The 12474-nt window shown below is 47.2% G+C and overlaps 1 protein-coding gene across 5 annotated transcripts in view; it reads right to left on the bottom strand.

Moving 5' to 3' along the window:
* The window catches only part of JAKMIP2 (janus kinase and microtubule interacting protein 2), a 149278-nt gene that overhangs the window by 56781 nt on the left and 80023 nt on the right, over positions 1-12474 (bottom strand). For all 5 annotated transcript variants that reach the window (XM_081135097.1, XM_081135098.1, XM_081135100.1 and 2 more), the window contains exon 2: positions 6821-7097. In XM_081135097.1, the coding sequence (XP_080991223.1) occupies positions 6821-6949 (129 nt within the window). In that variant the 5' untranslated portion in view covers positions 6950-7097. The remainder of the gene's footprint in view (positions 1-6820; positions 7098-12474) is intronic.

Below are 12474 nucleotides of genomic sequence, written 5' to 3'. Positions count from 1 at the left end.
GGGATGAATAATTATTAATATATGATAGATAGCACAATATTAATTTTGATAAACAGTGCTATGCAATGCTATATGAATATTGACATAACTGTAAGTACCCATAGCACTGTGATAAGACTAACATTATTGCATTAAGACTGTAATAACTATTTTCCCAATATAAATGACGCTCGAAGGTAAAACTGGGTTTCCTCAGGATGTACTGAGTCCCCTGACATTGGTGGCATCTAATCTGTACACTCAGAAGACGTGTACACAGAAGGAGTGGGGTATGGTCTGGGACAGGGCAAGAGGAAGGTGAGCATTGATCAGGCTTTGAATGCAACAGCTCCCCAATCCCTTCTACCGAGAGGTTTTATGTAAAAAATAGTCAGTAGGGAAATTTAATCCTATTGGGGAAAGCTTACGTTATGAGAGGAGGAAGGACATTCCTGACTGCCGCACATGTGTTTTCCTCTTCTGTCCCATGTCTAGTCTGTTTGCAAAATGCCAGTGTAAATTCTGCCAAGATCAAGCTGGCCGTTACGTGAGCTCTCACAGACCTTAGAAATCTAGGATTAAAAATTGGACAGTCCCGTCAAAGGTGAGGAGGGCTGAGAGGTTATCAAGGCAAGACGAGCTAACAGAAGCTTTGGTTCGGATTATCTGCATCGGCAGTTGTTGGAGGTGTAGGCTCACAGCAGGCTGGTGGGGATTTTCATGGGCACTAAATAATCCCAAACAGGAGACGGAAGGAGGGAAAGTGGCAGCAGGTTGCTTCTAGGGGAGATTTTATACAACCTGGGGAAGCACAAAGGATTCTATTCTTTCATGTCTTCATTTTAGCCACTTAGGCTTCCTGAAAACAAAGTTAAAGATACAAGAGGCAAGAAATACTGTATCCTAAATTTGGGCCCTGAAGCGGGAGGCTCTGAAGCAGCCCCTTGGGGATGGAGAAGGCTGCTGGTTTTCTGAGAGTGCACCAGCAGCAACGAGCCCAGCAGAACAGGTTTCATCATTACCTACGTCACCGCCTTAGAGAAGGCTGAATTCCCATTTTGGCTCCTCTACTCGCATGTCACTGGGAGCAAATGAGTTAAAGGGTTTGAACTCGATTTCTTCCTCGGTGAAATCAGAATAGTTATTGCGGCCCTTAGTCCCACGCTCACCGTGAGGCCTGTGACAATGCACTGCGGTCTCTGAGGGCTATCCCAATGGTGGAAACTCCTGTCTGCAACAGACCCCCCCACACCCTGCGCTCCAGGCCCACTGCTCTCTCCTACCATTGCCTTTATCACCTGCAGCCGTGGGCTACCTCTGAGGGAGACTGGGAAGCCCTGGGGACCGTGGGGGAGGATTGTACATCTCACAGCAACCCCTGGTGTGCTCACGTGATCTCTGGGCAGTGGATCACGGCCTCACAGAGTCCACAGAAGGGACGATCAGAGGAAAACACCCCGGCTCAATAGCTCAGAGTGCTAGTCCAAGAAAAAGAAAGACCTGTGTGGAAATCCTCTCTCCCCCAGAGCCTGGGGTTCCCCACCTAAATAAGCACTATGCCAGTACTTACGCCACGGCGCTGCTGGGGAAGTTTCTAAAGGGATCATGAGCATTCATTCAGCAAGCGGTACTGCGCGCCTCCTCCATGGCGGGCGGCACTATGAGCACGGCAATTCCTGACTCGGGGCGCCTGACTTAGATCTGACTTAGGGGACACGTTAGCAGGCATGGTCTCTTGCACACGGAGGCTCACATTTTACTGGAGTGGGGCGGCAGGCAATAAACAAGCAAATAACCAAGGTAACTTCAGACGGGACAATTCCATGATAAAAATCTAAGGGTGATGTGGTAGAGTAAATGGAAGTAGGGGACAGTGTCATCTACACCAGGTGGTTGGGGAGGGCTGACAACTGAAGGGTCCTGAGAACTATCCCTGTGCAGGAAGAGCCAGAGCAGCCCAATGCCTTTCCTGTTGAATCCCGGTTGTAATGGAAGGACCGTAGCTCTTCAATCTCATCCAATCCCCTCGTTATAAATGTGAAAATGCAGGCCCAGGAAAGACACGGTCATCTGCACAAAGGGTCCACTCAGTGTTCTTCGTCCTGACCACAGGGCCCTCTCAGGGCCATCCTCTCGGCCCTTATGCCTGGATGTGGTGACAATGACCTACTTCTCTGAATGTCTATTCCTATGAGTGCTTGGCAAATCTTTTAGATAATTTCTACTCACTAGAAGTTGACTGTCTAATATTTTTGTTTCATTTCCCTGCGGTGGAAATGCAGTCATCTACGGGGAAAGGAAATGGGTATGTTCCCACGAGCCTTCCCACTGATTTCTCCATTTGAAATATGCATAATAGTGGGAAAGACAGTTCTAATATTCTCTCGTTCTCTGCCTAAGGTTTCCAGGTTTTTCCAGACCTCCACGTATTTTAAGAGCATAGGCTTTGCAAGGCATGGAAACAACCTAAGTGTCCATAGAAGGATGAATGAAGACAATGCAGTATATACACACATAAAAAGGAAGGAAATTCTGCCATTGGTGACTACATGGACAAACCCTAAGGGCATTATACTAAGTGAAATAAGTTAGACAAAGAGCCGGTTGAGGGTTGACCTAGGATCCAGGCTATCGGGTTTGATTCCAGGTCAGGGCACATGCCCAGGTTGCGGGCTCGATCCCCAGTCGGGGGCGTGCAGGAGGCAGCTGTTCAATGACTCTCTCATCTTTCTCTCTCTCTCTCTCTCTCTCCCTCTCCTTTGCTCTCTCTGAAATCAATAAAGATATATTAAAAAAAAATAAGTTAGACAAAGATAAATATTGTAGAATCTCATTTATATGTGAAATCTAAAAAACAAAACTCACAGAAACAGAGACCAGATTTGTGGTTGCCAGAGGCAGGAGGTAGGGGGTGAGGGCAATGGTGAAGTGATCAGAAGGCACAAGCTTCCAGTTATGATAAATACGCTCTGGGGGTGTAATGAACAACATAGTAGTATAGTCATAATAGTACTGAGCTGTGTATTTGAAAGTCGCAAAGATAGTAGATCTTAAAAATTCTCACACAAGAAAAAAAATTTAACTATGGGAGGTAATGAATGTTAACTAAACTTATTGTGGTCATCATTTGCAATATATGCATATATCACATCATTACATTGTACACTTGAATTTATACGATGCTATATGTCAATTATATCTCAATAAAACTGGGAGGAAAACATAAAAATAATAAGAGAATAGACATTGGTAAAGAGGGGAGGAGAATTGGGAAACCAGCTGTGCCACCTTCTAGCACATGACTCTGGGTGAGCTGCTTTACCTCACTGAGCCTCAGTTTCCTCAGCTATAAAATGGGGGTAACAACAGTGCTCGCCTCAGAGGGTGGTAGTGAGGAGAAAATGAGACAATGCAGCCATTTCTGATCGGTGTGCTGCAAGAATTCCCTTAGGTTGTCAAATAAGAAAATGACAGCAGCCAACGCATCAATAGCCGTCCATTGTGGAGGCCCTGTCTTGAACCATAAATATATAGGTCATATAATACAGTTGCAGCTTATTGGTGATGTTGCACAATAAGGTTGTGTCTGATTGGTAAATTCTTGGCACCAGGAATCCTTACCTACAAGTATAGGCATCTGATTTAAAAAAAAAAAAAAAATCACTTTGGAGCAAAATGGGTAGGTTATTGCTATTATTTTTTTTGTAAATCAGCCAAAATTATACTTTTTTTTGTCAGATCAGTATAAATAACTTTTTTTTTTGGTGTGCCTTAGAAATTTAGTAATTAGTTCATGTGTGCATGAGATGAGAAAGGTTGAACACTGCCCAGATAACGAATTAAAACACCTAATGTGCTTGACACAAACGGCTCAAAAACGAACACACACAGATACACACCCTTATGAAGTAGACACCACTATGATCCCATCTGACAGATGAGGAAAGGAAAACACTGGGGGATTTCATAGTCTGCTCAGGCTCACTCAGGTGCCGAGTGAAAGAGCTGGGATTATGTCGGGAGAAGATGCGTTTATGACAGTGTGTGATCGATGGTAAACATTCAGTAAAGTGTAGCTATTTCTCTTATCAGCTCTAAGCGTTTATGACCCTGCTCTCTACACAATGTGTTCTATAAATGTCAGTGGGATGATCCGTCTTTCTGGAAAAATAAGTAATGCCCCAGTGCCCCAAGGGCCCCCGCTCTCTAACTAGCCTATTCCCCAGGAGCTAAATTGCCATTTTATCATCATAGTCTTGGAACCAAACCGAGAGTGAGCATTCACATCTTGACACTGTTCATATCCTCTCTCTGAAAGCCTGGGCCTTGGAAACACAATCATATTTATTTTAATAAAACTGCTTCATGACTTGTTTGCCCCCTAAATTCCCTTTGTTCTTCGGGGAGGCTGCTGACAGGCGGTGAGGCTTTGCTTTCGCCCCTGAGCTGGGACTGTAATTAACTGCCAGGCAGAGGGAGACAGGGAGGCACCTGCAGAGCAGAGGATAAGGGCAGTGCTTTTATTCAGGGGGCTGGTTTCCAGCCTCTTGTCAGGGGAAGGGGAGATTACGCTGACCTTCCCGACTTAGACACTGGTGCCAGGTCCTGGATAAACAGGCAGCCCATCCAGGCTTAAGTTACCCCTTTAAAAGACTTGAATGTGCAGAAAATTGGCAGCAGTGGGGTCCTCGGGGCCTCTGCCTCTTTGAAACCTCCTGAGCTTGTTCTCTGTAAATCAGTGGCATTGTATGGTTACCAGTCTCCAGCCCAACAGGCTCCTCCTATGAACGTAGTTTGTCATCCTGTCCTGACTACAATTAAAGGAGTCTGCTCTCTTGAAATGTTACGCTGCCCCGGGGAAAGTTAAAACCAATGAAATGTTCATAGACTGTCAAACTGGAAGGAATCTTAGAGTGCAGTGTTTGTCAAAGTAAAGGCGGAGAGCCACCTGAGTGGGGACTGTCAGAACTGTTTGTTAGAATTGGAAATCGTGGTCCTCACCCCACCTAGTTCATCAGAATCCTTCGAACGTGGGCCCAGGGATCTCAATTTTTAATAAGTTCCCCCACATTATTTCTAACGCTCAGTGATGCTTGAGACACAGATATGGAGAAATGGATTCAGTCATCTGAATTACAGATCGAGACACTGAGATGCTTAAATTTGTCCCCAAGGAGAGATAAAGAAAATGCCTTGGTCTTCTGACTTGCAAACAATTATTTTTTAAAAAACAACATCATGTTCCTTTTACCTTCATGGGAACTTAGAAAATTTCCATCACAAATTTTACACTGGAGTCTGCTTATCCAAGGTTAAGGTTTTGCCGAGACAGGGGGCAAAGGGCTTTGGGCGACTTAATATTTATTATAACTGAAAGCAGGAGAAATAGATTTGGGGGAAAATAACTAATTAAAATTTAATAGTAATGTCAAGGAAGAAGAGAGAGAGAAAATAGAATAAGGGCATTTGTTGGTTTGTGATCTATAGTTTGATCAGGAACATTTTCTCCTATATAAAAAATTATCTAGAGAAGGCAACACAGTGCGGACACGGCTGTGCCCAGGGAGCAGACATGTCCTAATGCATGTTGCTATTTCCAAATGCTCTTCTGCCCATTACCCTATTTGATTTCCACACAGCCCTGGTGAGCTAAGTGTTAGCAAATCCATCTATGTGATTCAGAGAAGCAGGGACATTCCTAAGCCTAGTTAGTAACCGACTCAGTGCAGAACACAGTAGAGAAAACATCTCTATTACCATTTTTTGAGAGTTTACTGTGTCCCCAGCAGCTCTCTGAGCACCTGACATGAATTTCCCCATGTAATCCTCATAACTACTTTAAAGGCTTGTCTAACTTAAGCCTCATCACAGCTCTACGAGATAGGATTGTGTTGCTGGTAAAGAAACTAAGAGGTAAGGAATAAATTACCTTTCATTCATTCCTCGACTCATTCAAAAAATACATGTTGAGCTTCTCAGTTCTGGACATTTAGTTGGGCTCTATGGATACAGAGGGAAATTAAGTCTCTGCTTTCCTAGAGATCGTGCTTGACTGGGGAGAGATAAACACTAAACAAGAACATAAATAAATATCTAATTTTCTACGAAATAAATCAAGAATAACCAGGCTATGGGGGATAACTGGGCATTTATTTAAACAATAAATAAATATATAATTTTCTGTGAAATGAATCAAGAATAGCCAGGCTATGGGGGGTCACTGGGCACGTCCTGTGCCAGATTGTGGCCAGATGCACGTACTGTAGCTGACACCTGAAGGAGGTGAGGACAGAGCACGGAGCTCACTGGGGGAGGAACGCGTGCCAAGGCCCTCAATGTGGTCAGCATCTCTCTCGATGCTTCCAAGAGGCGGGAGCAGTGATCCAGGGGGAGGGGAGTGGGAGCTGAGTCAAGAGAAAGCTGCAGGGAATGTCCTGTAGTTGGTAGGAAAAACTTTGATTCTGAGAGACAGAGGCAGCCACTGAAGGGTTATGAGTGACATGATGTGATACACTTTAGAAAGGCTGCTCTAACCGCCACAGCGGGAATACCCTATAGAGGGCAAGGGTGGGACTTGCCCAATTATTAAGTGTTGAGGGGAGGCGGTGGGGGTGTGTGTGTGTCACTGTATCAATGTTTATTATCTGGTTTCCTGAGCCAGGTTTTTTGAGGTGGCAGAGATCGGCCTCATGACCGTGTTACCGTCACCTTCTGTGACTCCCGTGCTCCATTCCCTCCTGCCACAAACAAGAAAGTCTCCACTGGTACAGAAAGGCGACCGGCAGAAAGGAGCCCACGGAGGGGGCCGGCGGGCAGAGCTGGGCAGGGGCCTTGGACTCACCTTGGACTTCTCCTGATGCAGCTCTATCTGGATGTCCGTGAGCTTGGTCCTGAGGTCTTCATTGGCAGCTTGAAGGGCGACAACGAGCGCCTCGGGCTTCTCGCCCTTGTTTCGCCCTTTCTTGGACATTGTTTCTTTCGAAGTGGAGTCTGCTGAGTTTTAATTCCTTTCACACGGGCGCTGCCATGTTACTGTCCCTTATCCCGGAGTGCGATGTTGCAGCATCTACTGCGTGGTGGTCCTTGGTAAGGTCGCCTTGGCCGCTGCCCTGGAAGCCCTGAGAAGACACAGCAGTTACTGCTGGGGCAGGGACCCGGCCGGTGTCAGTGCCACAGAGGGACTCGCAGCCTGCGCTGCCCGCAAGAGCCTCCTCCGAGGGCGCCTGTCTCCACTATCTCCCGTCCACTTTGCACAGGAATTTCCGGCGGTCTTTCTAAAGGGCCAGTCTGACCATGCCAGTGCCCTGCCTCAGATCCTTCAAAGACCTGTGAGGGTGGCTTTCAGGTCTGAGTGCCCTCCTCGCCTCATTGCCCCTTTCACTCACTTATACTCTAGCCATAGGCATGCCTTTCGATCTGCTGATTCTTTCTCCCTTCCCATAAGGACTTTTCCTACTCTGTTCATTTTTATCCATCCTCTGAGCAGCCTCCACACATGGTCCTCCTCATTTCCTCACTCTCACACCCTGCCACACACACACAGTGTGGTTTGACTGTAGTTTAGGACCCCTTCAGGTCTCAGCTTCCACATCAGCTCCTCCTGGAAACACCCCCTACGTTCTTACACGCCCTTCTTGTTTAAGTTTGGTCACCATCATGAAACTATGAGCTCGGTGAGAGCGGGAATGTGCTTCTTATTTACAATTTGCTTCTCAGAATCCATCATAAGGCCTGGTACTGACCAGGTATTTAATCAGTATTTGTAAAAGGAAGTCACCTATGTGATGACCTCATGGTCACCCCATAAAGAGCCCCAACTTTAAGAAAAGCTGACCTATGAAGACCTAGAATTATACAATGAATAAACTGTGAGTAGTGAGGATGAATTATACTGGGCTAATTGGGTCACTTATTCACTAAGGCAATATTGTTAGAGTTCCTTCTATATGCTGTGCTAGGTACAATATGTTGCAATTGAAAATAAATTAGTTCCATTTTAAATTTTTTGAGGAAACTCCAGTTTTCCATATTGGCTGCACCAGTCTGCATTGCACCAGCAGTGTGACCCAGTGATCCCACTTCTAGGGATATATCCTAAGAATCCCAAAACAACAGTCAGAAAGAATATATGCGCCCCCATGTTCATAGCAGCACTATTTACAATAGCCAAGATCTGGAAACAGCCCAAGTGCCCATCAGTAGGTGAGTGGATAAAAAGCTGTGGGGCATTCACACCATGGAATACTATGCAGCTGTGAAAAAGAAGGATCTCATACCCTTTGGGACAGCACGGAGGGACCTGGAGAGTATTATGCTAAGTGAAATGAGCCAGGCAGAGAAAGACAAATATCACATGACCTCACTCATATGTGGAATCTAAGGAACAAAATAAACTAGTGAACAAAATGGATCCAGAGGTAGGGAAGCATGGAATAGCAGGAGGGCTGTCAGAGGAAAGGAGGGGGTGGGGGAGTGGGTGTGGAGAGATTAATCAAAGAGCTTATATGCATATATGTATAGTCCATGGACACAGACAATAGTGTAGTGAAGGCCTGGGGCTGGGGGCAGCGAGGCAGAGGGGGCCACTTGGGGGAAAAAGGGGGACATTTATAATACTTTCAACAATAAAGATAAATTTTAAAAAAAGAAAAAGAAATGAAGAGCCCAGCTGGTGTGACTCAGTGGCTGAGCAGCAACCCATGCACCAGGAGGTCACTGGTTCGATTCCCGGTCAGGGCACATGACAGGGTTGCAGGCTTGATACCCAGCAGGGGGCGTGCAAGAGGCAGCCAATCTATGTTGATGTTTCTCATTGATGTTTTTCTCTCTCTCTCCTTTCCTCTCTCTCTAAAATCAATAAAGCATATTAAAAAAATAATTTCCTGAACCCACTTTCCTTAAAAAAAAAAGAAAATAAGTTGGAGTTTCAAGGGAAAAAAGCCCTCAATGAAACCTCTGCCTCTATTATCTATCTACATGTATATCATCATCATCATCATCTATTTGATAACCGTCTTTAATAAAATAAACCAGCTGTACCAGAAGGACAGACAAGGCTTCTCCTTCTGAAGGGATAGGAAGGCTCCCTGAAGAGGGCTGCATGGGCCTGGAATTGGGGCGCGAGTAGGATGCTAACAGATGGAGGAACAGGGGAGGCATTCTGGGTGACAGAAGTGGCAGGCGCTGAGCTACGGCAAATGGGAAGCAAGGTAACTATCTCGTGGTAAAAACGGGGCCCCGGAGAGGAATCAAGATGGCGGGGCAGAGAACCGCTGCACCCGCCGCCTCCCGCAACCACATCAAAATCACAACTAAAATACAGAACCACCGTCACTCAGAGCCTCCTGAGATCTGGCTGAACAGAAGCCCCACAACCAGGGACCTGAAGAAGCACCGAGAGCGGGAGGAGGGGCAGAGACGCAGGCGGATCGGGGCTGAATCAGAGACGGGGCCGCGGGCCCACACCCGGTGCCGCGGGGTAAACCCAGGAGCGAATCTCGGCGGCAGAGGTTTCCCAGAGGAGCGAAGGGTCCCAGCCCCACAGCAGGCCCCCAGCCCAGGGCTCCAGGGCCGGGAGAGACGTCCCCCAACTCTGAGCAGTGAAACCAGCGGGGACTGTCCCTGAGGGTCGCGGAGGCTGCGGGAGCCCCAGCAGCTCCTCTAAAGGGCCCGGCACGGACTCACCCGGACGCTCCCTCTGAGCCCAGCGCCGGGCAGCAGCCGGAAAGGACCCGGGACACTCGGGGAGGAACTAACCTGCCTGGAATCGGGGCGAGAGCTGGAGGGGCGGCTTCCTCCCAGGCAGAAGGGCTGGCGGAGGCCATGGCTCCTGTGGCGAGTCCTCCCCGCACACAGCCAGCGGGCAGGCGCCATGTTTGAATCGCCAGCACCTGACTCACCTTTGGCCCCGCCCCGTGATTCCCGGAGGCCCCGCCCCTCCCCACCTGCAGCTCATCCGGGCCATTTCCAGGGGCTTTTCTGTGCAAGTGGCCTCTAGAGCCTCATGCTTAGGACTTTCCTAAAATCTCTCAAACAAGCAGCAGCGGGCCCCATACGGCTTGATAAGCGGCCCCGGGCCTGGCACTAGCGGCAGCTGCATTGGCTCATAGCTTGGCCTCTCCTGGACACCTCCAAGCCCAGCACAAGGAGCAGCCACCTACGGTTTGCTGTGTAGCTCATGCTGGGTGGCCCTGGGCACGGCACTGGCACAGGCTGACTTTGCACCTCCGGGAGGCCCCAGAGACAGTGCACCTGGTGGTCAGACTCGACCACGCTGGATTACAACCCTACCACATCCACGAGTGACACACTCAAGGGGCGCACCTGGTGAACACCAAAGGTCCACTGAAGTAAATCCTGCTCCACAGGGGTGTCTCCAGCACAGCAGCTCTTTGGCTATAGTTGCAGCTGGTCCTCACAGCTGATTGGCCAGGGGGTCAGTTCCTCCCAGTGATGCCAACAGCAACCAAGGCTCAACTACAACAGGTCAGAGCACACAGCCCACACACGGGAGCACCTAGAAGGCCCAGCTCAGGCAACTGGGGAGGCTGAGCCACTGGACCCTACAGGACACCTACTACACAAAGCCACTCTACAAATTCCAAGAGACACAGCAGCTCCACCTAATACATAGAAACAAACACCTGGAAGCAGCCAAAATGTGGAAGCAAAGAAACATGTCACAAAGGAAAGAACAGAAGAAATCTCTAGAAGAGGAACTAAATGAAATAGATCCAAGCAAGCTAACAGATACAGAGTGCAGAATTTTGTTTATAAGGATGTTCAAGCATATTATTACGAAAATAACTGAGAAAATCGATGACATAATAAAGTACCAATTTGAAATGAAGGCTACACGAACTGAAATGAAGAATAACTTACAGGGAATCAAAAGTAGAGTAGAGGACGCTGAGAATCAAATCAGCAATTTGGAACATGAGGAAACAAAAAGCACCCAACCAGAAGAGCAAAAAGAATCCACAAATATGAAGATAGCATAAGGAGCCTCTGGGACAACTTCCAGAGGCCCAACATTCATATTATTGGGGTGCCAGAAGGGGAAGAAGAAGACCAAGAAGTTGAAAATCCATTTGAAAAAGTAATGACAGAAACCTTCCCCTACCTGGGGAAAGAAATTGACTTAGAAGTCCAGGAAGCACAGAGGATCTCAAACAAGAGGAACCCAAAGAGGCCCACAGGAAGACAAATCATAATGAAAATGCCAAAGGTTAAAGACAAAGAATCTTAAAAGCAGCAAGAGAAAAGCAGTTAGTTACCTACAAGGGAGCACCCATACAACTGTCAGAAACCTTGCAGGCCAGAAGTGAGTGGCAAGAAATATTCAAAGTGATGAAAAACATGGAACTACAACCAAGATGGCTCTACCCAGCAAAGCTATCATTTAGAATTGAAGGTCAGATAAAGAGCTTCTCAGACAAGAGAAAGCTAAAGGAGTTCATCACCACCAGACCAGCACTACAGGAAATGTTGAAGGGTCTTCTTTAAGAAGAAGCTAATGAACAAAAGAATCTGATGAACTAAATAGATCCAGAGACATTGACACATGCAACAGACAATCATATTTCAGAGGAAAGAGGGAAGGGGGTGGAGGGTGGAAAGAGATTAAAGAAAGGAGTTACATGCATATATGCATAACCCATGGACACAGACAAAAACGGGCTGAAGGCCTGGGGAGGGGGTGGGAGGGAGATGGAGGGGGTCAATTGGGGGAAAAATGAGACACCTGTAATACTTTCAACAATAAAGATAAATTAAAAAACAAAACAAAAAATGGGGACCTCATTAATTACAACCCAAGATTTGATTTATGGGCACCAATATTGAAAAAGTTGCCTGGAAATGACAAATTGTGGGAGACCTGGAATCCCAACTTTAGGATTTTGGAATCATTTTTCTTTCAATAAGCACTTGAGACTCTGTTGAAGTTCTGGGCAGGTGGATGGCATAACAGAGCAGGGCTTTGGTGTGGTCACGCTGGTGGCAGAGTGGCGAGAGAATGGAGGGGGGGGACCTGCCTCCTGAGCTTGCTCAGGTGGAGGGCGATGAAGTCTTAATCAGAACAGGAGGGAGAGGAGAGGACAAAAGAGGGGTGGGCCTTAGTTTACAAATTCTTAATGTTTCACAGGAACAAAGGAGGGTAGAAGAACATGCACACTGACCTGTCGAAGTCAATGGGAAACATGAAACGAGGTACTAGAGGCAGTTTACCATGCAACCTTTCCAAAAGTTGAGTATTGCATACACGGATGTGCTGCAGTCCAGGACTAAGGGCAATTCCTACAGATCGCACATCTGTTCCAGCAGCTGCTTCTCTCTCAAGACCCCTGGTATCTAGGCTTGAGGACCATGCTGAGATCCTGGGCTTTCTGCCACCCACCCGCTGTGCACTGGGGCCATGCCTTTTGGATGTGTCTCTAGGGAAAGGGGGTAGGGAAGTGTCAGGGGATGGGGAGAGTAAGCCTGTCTCCAGTGGCC

This window comes from Miniopterus schreibersii (genome assembly GCF_964146895.1).
Source record: "Miniopterus schreibersii genome assembly, chromosome: 4".
Classification (NCBI taxonomy): domain Eukaryota; kingdom Metazoa; phylum Chordata; class Mammalia; order Chiroptera; family Miniopteridae; genus Miniopterus; species Miniopterus schreibersii.
The sequence above is the reverse complement of the archived record's forward strand: the minus strand, read 5'-3'. Positions and strand labels throughout refer to the sequence as shown.